The sequence below is a fragment of the Equus asinus genome, chromosome 8, assembly GCF_041296235.1.
Source record: "Equus asinus isolate D_3611 breed Donkey chromosome 8, EquAss-T2T_v2, whole genome shotgun sequence".
NCBI classification, from domain to species: Eukaryota; Metazoa; Chordata; class Mammalia; order Perissodactyla; family Equidae; genus Equus; species Equus asinus.
The window spans coordinates 75,976,185-75,992,374 of record NC_091797.1 but is presented as its reverse complement, the minus strand read 5'-3'; the positions used below and the strand labels follow the sequence as shown (position 1 = coordinate 75,992,374).

The window sequence follows — 16,190 nt, the reverse complement described above, 5'->3', positions numbered from 1 at the left end:
TTTTATGCATCACCAAGAAAGAAAAATGCTTCCAATTAAACTATAATGCAACACTAAGACTCTATCCACTGAAATACATCTTGATATGAGAGATGGTAATATGTGGAAAATAGAAGCCACCTGTGGCCAAGTGGTTAAGTTTGTGCACTTTGCTTCTGTGGCCCAGGGTTCACCCGTTAGGATCCTGGGAGCAGACGTACACACCTGTCATTAAGCCATGCTGTGGTGGCATCTCAATAAAGGAACTAGAGTGACCTTCAGCTAGGGTATACAACTACGTACTGGGGCTTTGGGGAGAAAAAAAAGAGGAAGATTGGCAACAGATGTTAGCTCAGGGCCAATCTACCTCACACACATACAAAAAAGTGAAAAATGTGACCTTTTTTTCTCTTCTTCTTTTTCTTCCCAAAGCCCCCCAGTAAATAGTTGAATATTCTAGTTGTAGGTCCTTCTGGCTCTGCTATGTGGGATGCCGCCTCAGCACAGCTTGATGAGCGGTGTTAGGTTGGCACCCAGGATCTGAACCAGGAAAACCCTAGGCCACCCAAGTGGAGCACACGAACTTAACCACTCAGCCACGGGGTGGCCCCTGATATGTGTCTTAAGATCAATAAAATATGCTATTAGCTGTGTAATCTTAAGCATATGTGAACTTAATTCATTTCCACCTTTGAGCTTTGATTTTACCATCTGGAAACTAGAGACAATACCTTCTTCACAGGGTTTCTATGAGGATTAAATCGGCTAATATGTCTAAGACTGTTAAGTTTAGTGAGAGTGGGGACTTTGTCTTTTATTCACTGTATCCGCAGGGCCTAGCACAGTGCCTGGTGCATAGTAGGAACCCAAGAAAGTTTTATGGAATGAATCCACCTGGACTTTATCCCCAAATGGGCAGGTTCTTGGCAGATAGTGGGAGGTGGGTGTCAATAAATGGAGGCTGTTATTATTAGAATCAAACAGGCTTGGGAACAAGACCTTTTTTCACTAATGTCATGTACAATTGCTCTTCTGTGAAGGGGGAACTCTTTAAGAAAGATGTCAGAGTGGAGGCAACAGTCTCTAGTGGAAAAGATTATTTCAGATGGCTTCCTGCCCACACACAGTAAGTTGTGAGCAGAAAACTTAAGAGTGATAGTGGTGGTGGCAAATGGAATTGGCAGGGAAGGACAGGAATGAGGCAGGTGTGAGTGGAGGATAAAGCAAGGCAGAAAAGAAGAACCTCCACCACCTACGAAGCACTTTTTGTCATCATTTCCCTAACCCTCATAGCCCTGCAAGTGTTGTAGGGACTCAGGCTGAGTATGGACATGAAGGGATTTTCCCAAATGAGACAACTAGATGGAAGCAAAGCTAATGTACACCGTGTGGTCACATGTACCAGACTCCAGCCTCCTGAGAGCAAGCCTGAGATGGGAGAGATTAATTCCAATTTACAACACACGGAATGATAGATAGGTAAACACGAAGAAGCTGATGAAAATAGTTGTTAGGGCGGTGAGACTGTAAACGATGAGAAAAATTTAAATAGCGTTGAAATTTTCTTTTCAAAAATAATTCCGCCAATGTAGGGAACGGTGTTGAAATGAAACAAAACGCCCATTCCAGCTGTAATCTCCCGGCGGGGGAGTGACTTATCCACCAGACTAAAGGTTCGTAAGGACTCCAGGTTGCAACCCAGAGTCCGGGTCAATGTTCCCTGGCTCATTAATAGGGAGTCATTGCTGACTCAAGCGTCCGTCTCCGCTACCCAATCAGCGTCCTCTTCCACGCGCCAACCGCTGCCCACCCACCCATCCTCTTCCACGGGTAACGAGCACCGCCTACTGGCTGTCAACCTCTCGACTGCTTGGCTCCGCCCCCGAGCGGAATGCGCATGCTCCCCAATGCCTCTCCGCCCCCGCCTTCGGGCTTCTCGCGACAGCCGCCCAGCGGCAGCCTGAATCTCGCGAGAAGGACTTATTGTCTCGCGGGACCGCGGCTGGCAGACGGGCTCTCGGGCGGCCGTAGCCGGGGAAGAGGAGTTGCATGTGTCGCTTCAGCTGGCGGTAGTGGCGGGAGTGGAGGCGGCGGAGGCTGTGCGACCGCCTGGGTAATGACCCCTCGGGCCTCTCTCGCTTCCGACAAGCTCGTAGAGAACGTAGGGGAAGCTGAGGTGCCGCCTGGCGGAAGGGGGCCGGGCCGGGCGTCTCCACACCCCCGCCCACATGGGCCCCTCCGGTGTCCCCGGGATTGCCCCTTTGCCTCAGATCTGCCCTCACACCTGGCCGCCCTTGTCGCCTCAGTACTCTTACATTCTGCCCCATCCTGGCTCTTCTGCCCCCATTTTCTCTCCTCAGACTCTGGTCTCCCCGCCCCCTCCCACTCCCACCCCTTTTCCTGACTCCTGTGTCCCCCCCCTTGGCATTTAGCTGCCCCCACACCCTGCACTCTGGGTACCACCTTCGTAGGCTTTTCCAGCCTGTCTTTCCAGCTGCTTTGTGGCCTTTCTCTGTTGGTGCAGTTTGCATGCCTTCCAGACCTTTTGCCCCGTCTCCACCGAAGTCATCCTCCCCATTTTCCCATTGCTTCCTCTTTCACTAGTGCCCGCCGCCCCCTCTTCTTCGCGGTCCATTTGCTGAGAGTCTCACTGTCACCTGCTTCCCTGTAGACCTGTGGACCTGGTAAACGGTGTGCTCGGAATTGCTCATATTTTGTGAATCCTAATGCAGCTTGTAGCCTTCACTTAGCAACGGAGAATCGAAACAGATTTGGGGTTGGGGGATTTCTAGTGGGAGGAGGTGAGACTACACCTGAAAACTGTTTCTCTGGGCTCTTGGTCCAAAATAGTCAAGATGTTTTATTTACTAATTTTTAATTTTTTTATTGAGGTCATATTGGCTTATAACATTGTGTAAATTTCAGATGTACATTATTATGTATCAGTTTCTGTATATGCATCGTGTTCACCAATAGTCTAGTTTTTATCCATCACCGTACATATGTGCCCCTTTACCCCTTTCGCCCTTCCCCCAGAAGATGTGTTATTTTCCTTGCTTACAGGTTTGTGAGATGGCTGCTGACATTTCTGAATCTGGTGGGCATGACTGCAAAGGAGACCCAAGGAGCAATACCAAGTTAGATGCGGATTACCCACTTCGAGTCCTTTACTGTGGAGGCAAGTGTTGAAAGGCAGAAAATGGCTTTTATTCTCTGCATTTTTATGCGTTGTGATCATAGTGTCACATTTGGTACCTGTAATCTCTTTTTCATCTGTGTTTGTCATTTGGCAAAGCCTGAATTGGGAGGTGGGGAGATGATGAAGAGGACGCATGAGTTAACAGATTTTCCCCATCTGTGTGTGACTTGGGTCTTGCTGCTTGGCCTGGAGAAGCTTACAGTCCACTTGAAATAGAGATGTGCAAACAGATTATTTCAGCTGACTGTTACTTGCTAGTCCGGCTATTAAAGGAGGGCTTCTTGGAAGATCTCAAGTGTTAAGGGAAGATAGGGACAGGATGAGGAAGTGGGAAGGGCATCCCAGACTAAGTGAACAGCTTTGCAAGAAAAAGCTTGAGGCATGTCTGTGGGAAAATAAGCAGCTTTGTATTAGGATAGCATGTAGAATAGGGAGGGAGTCAGTCAAGAGTGGAAGGTGATGAGGCTGAAGTGATGGGTAGAGGAACAGTCTTGGGAAAGTATTCTTGCTTTGACTAGTGAAATGTGTCTTAGGTTGAATCAGGATTTTTTTCCCTTTGGGTGTTTTTCTTCATTTTCAATTCCCTTTGGGTGTTTTTCTTCATTTTCAATACAGAAATATTTGTGAATTAGAAATATTCTAATTTATTAGCATCTTGGAAAGTTTCAGGAAAATTTGAAGATACAAGACAATAAAAGGGCAAGTAAATATTAATTTTTTTAAAAAAGTATTTTTAAGATATTTTAAAATATTAAAATATTTCTTTAAGTATTAAATTTTTGACCACTTACTATGTGCCTAGCAGTGTTTTGGGTTCTGGAGACTGAGTAGTGAATAAGTCAGAAACGGTCCTTTTTCTCGTGGACCTTACATTCTGTGAGTGTCATAGAGACTTCATCTGGAGTTTAAGTACTATAGAAGGAGACGTGATGTCACTGAGTTAAAAATCATATCAACTTATCACTTACTGAGTGTCTTTGATAGTAAAATAAAATTAGTATAAAATACCTCAGTAAGAGAGTAGGCAGGGGAACTTTTTGTAGAGTTGATTGAGTTTTGTTATATTGGTCTTATTAGGTTATATTGTTTGCCTTTAGAGTCACAGTCCAGGGTTTGCATCCTGACTTCAGTGTTACCAGCTATGTGACCTTGGGCAGGTTACCTAATTTCACTAAGGGTTAGAGGTCTGTTTCTTAAAGTCTGTAAAATGAAGATGATGATTACATCTTAAATCAGAGGATTCCTGTAAAGCACCTGGTACATCAGCCAACACAACAACATAGTACAATAAGTGCTATTATTATTATTATTAGAAAAGCATACTAGTTTAGTATGGTTTATTCATCCTAGTTTGTTAGATGTAGTTAAGAGCTATTGTTTTTTGTACCCTATTTCGTCGAATCTAAGACTCCATATTTTATGTTCCACTAAGAAAGAAAAAATTGTTCGGTTGACATGCTGTAATTATAAAATGCATCCTTACAAAAATAAAAAAAAAAATTTGGAATTGATGAAATACGGTATATAAAAATCATCCTGTTGAATTGCATATGTCACTCAAGGTGGCTTTTGAACAACTAAATATGCAGTTCACTCCATTGATAATTTGTGTCGACCAGAGGTCCCTAACCTTTTGAGAAAGGATTATTTTGATTTCCTTCCCTGGTTTGTGTTAATATTCCAGGCACTAGATGGGGAGAGGGTTACTTTTTCCTCAAGGAGTTTAAGATCTAGTTGTAGGAGAATCACTTAGGGAATATTAAATGCTAAATTAAATGATACTGAATCAGTGAATTAGGAGTTCAGGAAGGAGAGGGATCTTTTTTTCAGAAGGAAGTGGGAAATTTCCAAGGAAATGAGAAGCCTTAGGTAATAAGTAGAATTTGCAAGGAAAATTGAAGGAATTCATAAGAACAATGTGGTGGCAAGATTTAATATAGTTTCTTCATGGGAGAGGGGAAAGAAAGAGCAGAATGCTGGTTGGAGTATAGGGAGAAGCAATGGTAGGTAGGATGGGGTCATTTCCAGGGAGACATCTTGTCTTTAGGACTGAGACTTCAGACTCTGAAGTCAATCTGAGTTTGAATCCTGACTCAGCCATTTACTTACTCACTGTGTGACCCTGGCCAGTTGCCTCATCCATGAAATGGATAACAGTAGAGCCTACTTCAGAAGGCTCTCGAGAAGAAGAAATGAAATGATAGTCTCAAGGGCTCCACCTCCTAATACCATCACATTGGGTATTAGGTTTTCACCATGTGAATTTTGAGGGGACACAGACATTGAGAACAAAGCAGAAGGTTCCTTGGATGACGATGCATTGTTCTTCATCTTGCATCACGTCAGCAGCTACATAAAGTCAGGATGTGCCACTCTTAGTGATGTGAAGTTTGAAGATGGCTGCTAGATCTTTGTGTTGAAAAGCTACAGTTTACAAACAGTAAGTGATCTGTGGAGGGAAATTGACTTTAAGAGCAAATAACTGTGAACTTGGAACAATTGTCCAGATTTTTTCATTGTATTAGAATCGTGCTGAGCTGAATATTATTCGAAATGGTGTACAGAGTTTTACAGCTTTGGTATTTGCTGTAATGGTATTTAACCTATAATTGTGTGTATATAAGTGTGGGTGGGTGTCTGTACCTACTAGTATTTGACCTTGAACTGTGAGGACTATAGAGCTCTGGTAATTAGGGAGAGCTTTAGTGGAAATGACCCTAAACTTGAAATAAAGAGACACTAGATTCCAGTTTTCTTCTGCCGCATACCACCTTTGTCATTGGATGAGCTATTTAACCTTTTGTAGGGCATCTATAACATAGCAATGGTGGGGTGAGAAGGACGATCACTGTCGACTGGCTGGCACACAGCTGCCTTGCCTGTGTACATTGTGTAATCTAATTTAGTGGTTAAGAGCATGAGCTTCAGAAACAGACCAGGGTTCAAATCCTGTTCTGACCAGATGCAAGTGGGTTATTTATGCTAAGTCTCATTTTTCTCATCTGTAAGATAGCTGTGGTAATTCTTACCTTATAGGGTTATGACAATTAAACATAATGGCTATAAAGCGTAGCAAAGTGCCTAGCACATAATAGGTGGCCAATAGATGTTAGTTGCTATTATTAGTAATGGTGTACCACCTCTCCTCTCCCTCATAATCTCAAGACATTGGGCACACTGAACTACTCCTTCCTTTGCCTTAAAAATAAAAACAAAATAAGCAATTGACCCAGTACTAGAATTATAGTTAAAATTGGGAAACCCTTTGAGTTCTTCTAGTCCATTAGCCTGTGCAGGCTCTACAGTGACAGGATTGAACCAGTGTTCCTTCTAGCTTTACAGTTTCATGATCTTATGTAGCATAATAGGAAAAGAAAAGGAAAAGTATATTGCAAAGAAATGGTGGCAAAAGTGCTGCTGAAGTTTATAAATGTGGTAGTGTGAATAAAAAGTAGTGGCTTCTTTGGTAAAGCTATCAAAAGAAATAACCAGCTCCATTCAAGCTTTGTTGTATGGGGAAGTGTTCTTATTTTAGCTTAGTTTCAGATCCATTGAAGTGGTTATGGTAAAACCTTAAGATATGCAAGTTGGTATAGTTTGATGTTGCATCAACTGAAGAAGACATTCTTCTTGAGATCAAAAAAATAAAGATAATATCTTTATTAACCATGTTCCCCTCACCTCAAAAAAAGTAAAACATTTGAAAAGTGGTACAGAAGAGTTATAGGAAAAAGTAGAAACGAAGCATGTTTTCAAATTTAAGATAAAAGTTTTGATGAACCCTGTGTGTGTGTATATATATTTTTTAATTTTCAAATCTTTTTCTCTCCATTTCTCCAGTCTGTTCATTACCAACAGAGGTAAGTCCTTTTAAAATGATTTTCTCTTTTTTAAATTCTGCATTTGAGGTCATTCATTTTAGAGCTGGCTTGAGAACTTCTTTTTCTTATTTTTCATTTTCTATCATTTGATAGTAGGGTTTCAACCTTTTATAGAGAACTTTGGTTTAGAATAATTTCATAATCTTACAGATTGTTTTCTTTAAACTTTGAGTCACGTGGACATCTTTTGCACTTGGCTATACATTTTGGATTTTTCCATGGAACTCATAAATAGCTAATAAAAGATGAGTCACTTTATAGCCAAAATTTAATGTCCAAGCAAAGGAGAGAAAGCACACATTAAATTATGTATAAGACTTTCTATTAATAAGCTTCTAAGTCAGGTTCTGTGGGCAAGTCATGAAAATGAAACACCTATATGTCCAAAACAAGAAATAGACATGCTTGTTTTTGTCTCTTTGGTCCTTCTTCTAATGGTCTTTCTGTTTGATGGAGAAGAAATAAATTACTACAGTGAGGAGGTGCCTAATCCTTTTTAATTTCTAATTTCTTATGGGGTATTTCCTGGTTGAATCCAGATTTCCTGTGGATAAGAGGTCAGGTGAGAGTAGTTAGTTTTATCTTTCTTGATATAACAAGTATAGGGGATGATTTTTAATTAAAATGTATTGGTTGGGGGCTGGCCCAGTGGCGCAGAGGTTAAGTGCACACGTTCTGCTTTCGTGGTCCCGGGTTCCCCGGTTCGAATCCTGGGTGCGGGCATGGCACTGCTTGGCAAGCCATGCTGTGGCAGGCGTCCCACATATAAAGTAAGGGAAGAAGGGCACAGATGTTAGCTCAGGGCCAACCTTCCTCAGCAAAAAGCAGAGGATTGGCAGCAGATGTTAGCTCAGGGCTAATCTTCCTCAAAAAAAAAATTTTTTTTAATTAAAAATGTATTGGTTGAATGAAAATGTTCTGTTGTGACTCAATTTGTTCTTTTCCCTCCCACCAGTACTGTGAATATATGCCTGATGTTGCTAAATGTAGACAATGGTTAGAGAAGAATTTTCCAAATGAGTTTGCAAAACTTACTGTAGGTATGAACATCTTTTTCTTTCATCAAAGCTTGTATACCTGAAACAAATGTATATAAGGAATTATTTTAAAGATAGGAAAGTCTTCCTTTAGTAGGATATTATAGAATTATATTTATCTATATCTACTAACTTTAAAACTGTTTTCAGTTCTTGGGTTAAAATTACTTGTATAAAGTCACACACTGTTTCCTGTGTCTTATCTCCCTGAGACAGGATAGATCAAAGTATCGACGTTCTTACATAAAGAATAGTAAATGATTTAGGGGAAAATATATTTTCACTCATTCACTTAACATTTACTTGTGAGCCTAGTATATGCTCCACACTGTTTTGGATACTGAGGATAAAGCAGTAAACAAAAGATCCTTTGGGGATGGCCCAGCCCCATGGACTAGTGGTTAATTATGGCATGTTCCACTTCGGCGGCCTGGGTTCAGTTCCACTTGTTAGCGGCCATACTGTGGTGGCAACCCACATAGAAAAAAGAGGAAGATTGGCAACAGATCTTAGCTCAGGGTAAATCTTCCTCAGCAAAAAGAAAAAAAGATCCTCTGCGCCCAGAGCTTATCAAAGGAATGGGAGAGCGGTATGAGATGAACTTAGAGAAGTAATGGAGGACCACATCTTAGAGGCCAAGTCTTGGCTTTTACCCTGAGTGAGCTGAGGAGCTATCGATGGTTTGAGCTGAAGAGTGATAAGGTGTGACTTGTGTTTCCACGGCATCTCTGGCTGCTGTGTTGAGAATAGGCTGAAGAGGGGCATAGGCAGCCAAGAAGGGAGACCAGATAGGAGGCTCCTGCAGTTATCCAGTCAAGAGATGATGATGACCTGGACCAGAATGATAGCAGTGGAGGTGCTGAAAAGTGGTCAGATTCTGGATTTTTTTTTTTTATTCTTCTCCCCAAAGCCCCCCAGTACATAGTTGTAGATTCTAGTTGTGAGTGCCTCTGGTTGTGCTATGTGGGATGGTGCCTCAGCATGGCCTGATGAGTGGTGCCATGTCTGGCGCCAGGCGAACTGGCGAAACCCTGGGCTGCTGAAGCAGAGTGCGCGAACTTAACCACTCGGCCACGGGGCCGGCCTCCAGATTCTGGATATATTTTGAAGATAGAGCTAACAGGATTTTATGATATGTTGCATGTGGGATGTGAGAAAAAGGGGCATCTAGGGCTTTAGCCCGAGCAACTAGAAGACTGGAGTTGCTGTTGCCAGAGGTAAGGAAGACTTTGGAGGATCAGAATTCCTCGATTTGCTAAAATTGATGGCTTCTTTTACAAGATTGCTAAAAATGAAGGCAGTCATAGGAAGAAGGGAAAGCCTTCTATACCCACTGTTACCCCACTATTTGCCGCTTTGATTTTTCAGATTGTTTCCATGAGGCAGGCACAACCCCTGAAACTTGAGAAGGCTGTTTCGATAGTAGTAGCCATATGCTCTCTGTCAGTAGTTGGATGAGAACTCTCATGTCTGGTGTGACAGTCAGTGTACATGGTTGGCCCTGAACATGACCTGCTAGGACGTGATGTGACTTGAGGAGGGGCTGGGAAGCTCTTCATATTTGGGACCAGACTTCCTGTTAACAAGATTAGTATGTTTAGATGCTAAACACTTCTGCAGAGTCTGAGTGTTTTATGCTCCTTTCATGTGGCTGAAAAGATCCTAATCCTCACCTATCAGGCTTTGTTTTGTCTTCTGTTTCCATACACTTACCATAATGACTTCAGAATTAGCCTTGATAGGAATCTACAGTATAATCATTTGCTTTATAAACGTCATGCTCAATTGTTGGTAAAATGCCTTATTTGTGTATGAGATTGCTCAAAGGTGATTTTTTAATGTTAGTATTAAGTGGTGATAATGCTTTTGGATTTCGTTTTTACATTTAGAAAATTCACCCAAACAAGAAGCTGGAATTAGCGAGGGTCAAGGAACAGCAGGGGAGGAGGAAGAGAAGAAAAAACAAAAGAGAGGTGAGACCTAAATCTATTATTTGATCTACACAAACATACCTTCTCTCTGCTAGAAGAAATAAGTAATGAAAGCTTCCCTAAAGTCAGTAACCTCTACCTGTTATTGTAATGCCATGTGTATATCATACAGAGGGATACAGAATCGTGTTCCCAGGGTGGCTAGATGTTGTGTGATTTGGGCTTTATCAGTAAATTAGACCTAAGAAAACAAGCTTTATTTGCCATCTGTATACAGGTAAAAAGCAACGTGTATATGATTTGAAAACTTTGTTACCGTATTAAAATAAGCTTATAAATAGTTTCAGGACTTTGCAGCTTTTAAAAAAAATTCCCCCAAGATCCCGTCTCTTTCTTTGCCTTATCCCTTGCCTTCCCTTCTTAGCCAGACTTCTTTAACAAGGCTACTCACTATCCCCCTTACCATTCTGTCGTTCACTCTTCACTCCTCAGTCAGTCCTAACCTGACTTTCATGTCACTAAAACTCCTCTAATAAGGGTCACCAGTGACTGGGTAATTCCTAAATAGTAAGAGCATTGTACACTCTCTTCTTCTTGAAGTGTTGTGCTTGCTTGGTCTCTATGACGTTCTTCTTCCTCATTCTCCTGTCACTCCTCCTCAGTCTTCTGTGCAGACTTCTCTTCTCCCTTCTGTCCCTTCACAGTTGGTGTTTCCCAGGATTCTGTCTTCAGCCCTCTGACCTCTTCATTCTGCCTGTTCTTCCTGGATGATTCTTCTACATCCATGCTTCTGCCATCACTCTACTCTTATAATTCCCAAGTCTATAATGTCTCGTCCTGGCCTGTGTCTCTAGACTGGAAATGTGCATGGTTCCACAGTCACCTCAAATTCAGCACTTCCAAAATAAATTTACTAAGTCCCAAATCTGCACCTTTTGTGTTCCCTATTTTGGTTAATGATAGCACAGTTTATCCCGTCATCTGAGCCAGAAACCTGAGACCCATCCTAGGTTCTCTCTCTTTGCTCCTTTGAATCAGTTCTAAATTCTGCTATTTCTCCTCCTTACTCTCTTTCTCCTATGCCTAGTGGCCATTACTGTTGCCACTGCTTTGTTTAGATTTGGATTAATTTCTGCCTGAACTGATGCAGGAGCCTCCTCAGTGGCCTCTCTGTCAGTCTTACTCTTTACAGACACACTCTCCACACTGTAGAGTGATCTTGATAACACATAAATCTGGTTATTTCACTCCTGCATAGTTGTTCAGTGTTTTGTCTTCTTCCTCAGTATAAAATAACAGAGCTTGAAATACTAGTCCTTTAATGACTGGTATATAATCTGCTTTTATGACTTCATCTGCTGCATATCCATAAGCATCCTTCATCAAGACAAGTGTAGTTCTCAAATATAATGCCTTTTTCTATCTCTGTACTTGTTCCCTTTTCCTGGAATGTCCTTTCTTATGCCCTTCTCCCTTCACCTGGACAATTCCTTATTCTGCAAGAACTTAGATGCCACTTCCTCTAGGAGAACTTTTCTGTCCTCCAGAAGCAGAGTAAGCCATTCCTCAGCAAAGCTCTGTGAGTACCACATTCATGGATCCTATTATAGTATATATCAGGTTGCTATAACTATTTAACTTTTTTTGTCTCCTTTTACTAGACTGAGAGTCCTAGAGGGGAGGGACTATGTTCTGTCCTGTTCCTCTTTATGTCCTCATCCCTTTGTGCAGTGCTTGGCACCTATTAAAAATATTTATTGTCTGAATACTCATGCATCTGTTTATTAATTTTGTGTTAGGAAAAGAAACTTAAGAAATTAATATTTAGTACCTTTCGAAAATTAAATATAAAGTCAATATTCTCTGTGTTAAAAACAAAACAATTAATGCTGAGCTCTTTCTTAATAAATAAAGGTGGAAGGGGTCAAATAAAACAAAAAAAGAAGACTGTACCACAAAAGGTTACGATAGCCAAAATTCCCAGAGCAAAGAAGAAATATGTAACAAGAGTGTGTGGCCTTGCAACATTTGGTGAGTTGAAGCTTAAGTATGTTTAAAATGTGTAAAGTATATTCTATCTCTCTTTTTTAATCTATCATGAAAATTTCACAGGTATGTTTTGCATGAGATTTTGCATTTGTAACTATAGCTTCAAAATCAAATTTTGAAGAAATTTAAAAATCTTTTGCAGAGAGAACTGGTTTAACTTTTTACTTTCAGGAATTCCTGCTTGGGCACATCTTATATAGAATGAGGAGGGCTAGAAAGGATTCCCTTTGAGCCTGCGTATGCTGCTCCTCTCTCCCTGTATGCTTGGTGGCAGCAGGTTGCAAAACAGCTTCTCCCCTCTGGGAATGACAGTAGAGGGTGAAGGAAGGTGGGTAGTGGCAGATTGTCCTGCTTCAGAGCCCCTCAGTTCCTGGAGGCCTTGAGTCAATAGTGAAACTGAGTTGAAATTATAAACCAAGGTCCTTCATGTGACAACACATTCAAAAACAATCACTGGGCCACATTATAAATACTAGGTTTGTTTCTCTGCTGTAAATTTTTCTTTTGTGAAAAAGGATAAACAAAAGAATTTCTATGAGTTATGAACAGTAAGGATGATGCTATTTTTATGTACTGAGCTTTATTTGACCTTGAAAATGTAAGTTGAATTGTTAAGACCTCTGCCTGTGGTAGTTTGTTCTGAAAGTAGTAATGTGAAACCCATTAATGCAGTCTGTTTTATGAATTTAAAATGCAGATTAAAGTTCAAAATGGGGAAAAATATCTTTGCCATATGACTCCAATTTTAGTCTTGCTTTTTTTTTTTAAATAACAGAAATTGATCTTAAAGAAGCACAAAGATTTTTTGCTCAGAAATTCTCCTGTGGTGCCTCAGTAACAGGAGAGGATGAAATCATCATTCAGGGAGACTTTACAGATGACATAATTGATGTCATTCAGGAAAAATGGCCAGAGGTAATTATATGGAACATGTGTATCTGGAGAAATAAGTTTTTAAAGCAAGTTGCTTTCATATTATTTGCTACAAGAGCTCATGAAATGCAATTATTTGTGTTTTATAGGTGGATGATGATAGCATCGAAGATCTTGGAGAAGTGAAGAAGTGATTTTGAACATTTGTCTCTATTTAATGATCTGAACTGAGAGTTGATATGGCCAAAGGGAGAGAGGCCTTTTAAAAATATATATATTTATGCTACAGTAAAACTGTAGACTACCCTCGCCCTTGGCATTTTCACTGTTCTGTACAAGGCTGCTTGTTTTTTTTATTGCCAAAGTCTAATAAACAGGGGTGACTGTCATGCTTATGCATGAAATAGAATTTAGTCAAATAAAAATTTTTGGTCATTTGGTACTGACTTTTCTCTTTCTCTCTCTTTTTAACTTTTTATTTTTGGAAAAACACTGTAGACTTTTTGTGGAAAGCTTTTCTGTTGATTATTTTTAAATAATCATGATTTAATCAAATCATGATTTCAAGCTGAGTAATTTTTTAAAGAATTTGAATTTGGCTTCATCACCAGTAATAACTCTCCTTGCTTCTTTGGTGTGATAGTTTTGAGATGCTTGAGCATCTAATAGATTTTGTGGTTGAATTTGCTTCATTGTTACCAACCAAGTCCACTTTGTGGGCACATTAACATACTGGTGGTAGTTGTTCAAGTTATTCTGGAGATTATTTGGTAAAGTATATTAAAAGCCTTAAAGCCATCTGCACTGTTTGACCCAGTAAGCCACTTGTTTGACATTATCCTAAAGATATACTCAATCTTGCTTAAAACTATGGATGACAGTGTTCATGACGATGTTACTCATATCAGAAATTTGCAAATGATATAAATGAACAATTGGGAAATGGTTAAAGAAATGATGGTATATCATATGGTAGAATATTATGCATATATTTAAAAATATTTTCCAAGAATACTTGGAAACATGTCTGGTAATGTTAAGTAGGAGGCAGACCCCAAATCCATTTTACACATTATTATCATTGTTTTGAGTGGAAGGCTATTCAGAGAGGCTAAGAATTCTTATTGAGGCTATAAATTATGTGAGTAAAATTCTGCTAACCAAGTGAAAATAATATACCCCCATGTTCAATATATAGTCTGGGAAATAGCAATTGAAACATGTTTTTCTCACACTAGTGACAATTTTAATGAATGCACTAAATTAAATTTTGTTTGTAATAAAGGTCTTAGGTCAGGTGCTACAAATTGGAAAGAAGACTCATGGGATTTTAAAGTGCTATAGACACCTTTGAGAAATTTAGAACCCATTGTTTATTGCCCTGCAAATTACAATCTTGAATGAAAGAGTGGTTTTTTAAAAGTAATTAAAGTCTTAGAAAGAATGTGTAATAAAGATGTGAATTAAGAAAATGAAATTCTACATTAACTGAAGTTTACTAAATACGATTATCTGATGAAGCAAATTTATCCATTAAGACCATTTGGTATGTGTTATGTATGTATCCTGTTGGTGCTGGAAGATGTCTCTGTGCCTGTGTCAGCACACGTGACTTCGTGTAAAGATTCTTAATGTTCACAGTTCTTTGCAAATGCAGTTTCAATCCATATATAGGCAGCAGTGGATGTTACTGCAGGAAAATGCAGGATTAAAATTGTCCTTGTGTATAACATGTGTGAATCTTTTTCTTTGACCTGAAACTTAAAATGCAGCATAGTTTAATCTCTGATGAAAAATGTATTGAAAGTTCAAAGGTTGACTTTAATTCATACATTCTCTTTATGTATGTATTATGTAAATGTTTTCACAGTCTAGTATTTTTAGCAAAAAGAATACTAACCTTTAAATAGCCTTATCTCATAATATGTATAAGAGATTTGCCATAATCAAGCTGGCAACTTCAAATGCAAATACAGTTTTGATATGTCGTATTTTATTTATTTTAAAAAAAATAGATGCTGATAATTGATTTTAAATTCTTTCTCAGTTATTACATAGATGCTTCAGTAGTCACTTAGTTATTACATGGATGCCTGTAGCTTAAGATATAATCCGTGGTATCTTTCTCACTCTTAGTTAAAAAGTTGGTAAATTATTATTTTAAAGAGGAATTCTACCTTGCAGATCATGTCTTTGTTATTCAGCCAGCCCTTGTGGTCTAGTGGTTAAGATTCAGTGCTCTCAACGCTGCAGCCCAGGTTCCGTTCTGGTCAGGGAGCCACACCACTGCGCTGTCAGTTGTCATACTGTGGCGCCTGCATGTTGCTGTGATGCTGAAAGCTATGCCATGGGTATGTCAAATACCAGCAGGGTCACTCATGGTAGGCAAATTTCAGTGGAGCTTCCAGACTAAGACAGAGTAGGAAGAAGGACCTGGCCACCCACTTCCAATTCTAAAAAATTGGCCATGAAAAATCTATGGATAGCAGCAAAGCATTGTCTGACATAGCACAGCAAAGTGAGAGGATAGAGTTCAGCTCTAACAGGGCTGCTAGGAGTCGACCTGACGGCACTATCAACAACTTTGTTATTTACTAAATTTCTTTACTTAGGAAGTAAGGTAGACCAGAATGAGTCTGTTTAGTTCATCATTTTGAAATAGAGTGTAAAATCAGAAGGAGTATAGTTCTTGTAGCTTTCATAAAACATCATCTTTTGTCATTTAAAGAAGTTATATCTTTGAAGTTTTTTGTTTTAAAGAAAACCTGCAGGAGTGAACTTAAAAATATTGAGGTTTCTGATTTGCAACTGGTCATAATCCTCTCACCACATTCAATTAATGTTTAACAATCAGGCCGGCCCAGTGGTGCAGCAGTTAAGTTTGCACATTCTGCTTTGGCGGCCCGGGGTTCACCAGTTTGGATCCCGGGTGCAGACATGGCGCTGCTTGGCAAGCCATCCTGTGGTAGGCGTCCCACATATAAAGTAGAGGAAGATGGGCACAGATGTTAGCTCAGAGGCAGTCTTCCTCAGCAAAAAGAGGAGGATTGGCAGCAGATGTTAGCTCAGGGCTAATCTTCCTCAAAAAAAAAAAAATTATAATCTCAAAATGAGCCTCATTTATTACTACTTTTTTTATTCCTACTTTTACAGTGAGTGTTAAGTATGTGGTTGCTTGGTGAACAACGGCATTTTAGGGCTTCCCAGAAAAATACCAAATCTTGCAATGTGAGATTTGAGA

The 16,190-nt window shown here is 39.9% G+C and overlaps 1 protein-coding gene across 1 annotated transcript; it reads left to right on the top strand.

The window, feature by feature from the left end:
* The first annotated feature begins 1,914 nt into the window (after positions 1 to 1,914).
* On the top strand, positions 1,915 to 13,391 carry DENR (density regulated re-initiation and release factor). The gene is made up of 8 exons (XM_014858759.3): positions 1,915 to 2,092; positions 3,043 to 3,157; positions 7,019 to 7,038; positions 8,015 to 8,099; positions 9,986 to 10,069; positions 11,942 to 12,058; positions 12,852 to 12,991; positions 13,099 to 13,391. The coding sequence occupies exons 2-8, from the start codon at positions 3,052 to 3,054 to the stop codon at positions 13,141 to 13,143; spliced, it is 597 nt and encodes a 198-aa protein (XP_014714245.3). The 5' UTR covers positions 1,915 to 2,092; positions 3,043 to 3,051; the 3' UTR covers positions 13,144 to 13,391.
* The last annotated feature ends 2,799 nt before the right edge of the window (positions 13,392 to 16,190 follow it).

What these genes read in the sequence shown, in the direction of transcription:
- DENR (XM_014858759.3), top strand. Translation starts at nt 3,052, where the DNA reads ATGGCTGCTGACATTTCTGAATCTGGTGGGCATGACTGCAAAGGAGAC. An exon ending in GTGTGGCCTTGCAACATTTG is followed by an intron (nt 12,059 to 12,851) that starts GTGAGTTGAAGC and finishes TTTAAATAACAG; the next exon opens with AAATTGATCTTAAAGAAGCA. An exon ending in TTCAGGAAAAATGGCCAGAG is followed by an intron (nt 12,992 to 13,098) that starts GTAATTATATGG and finishes TGTGTTTTATAG; the next exon opens with GTGGATGATGATAGCATCGA.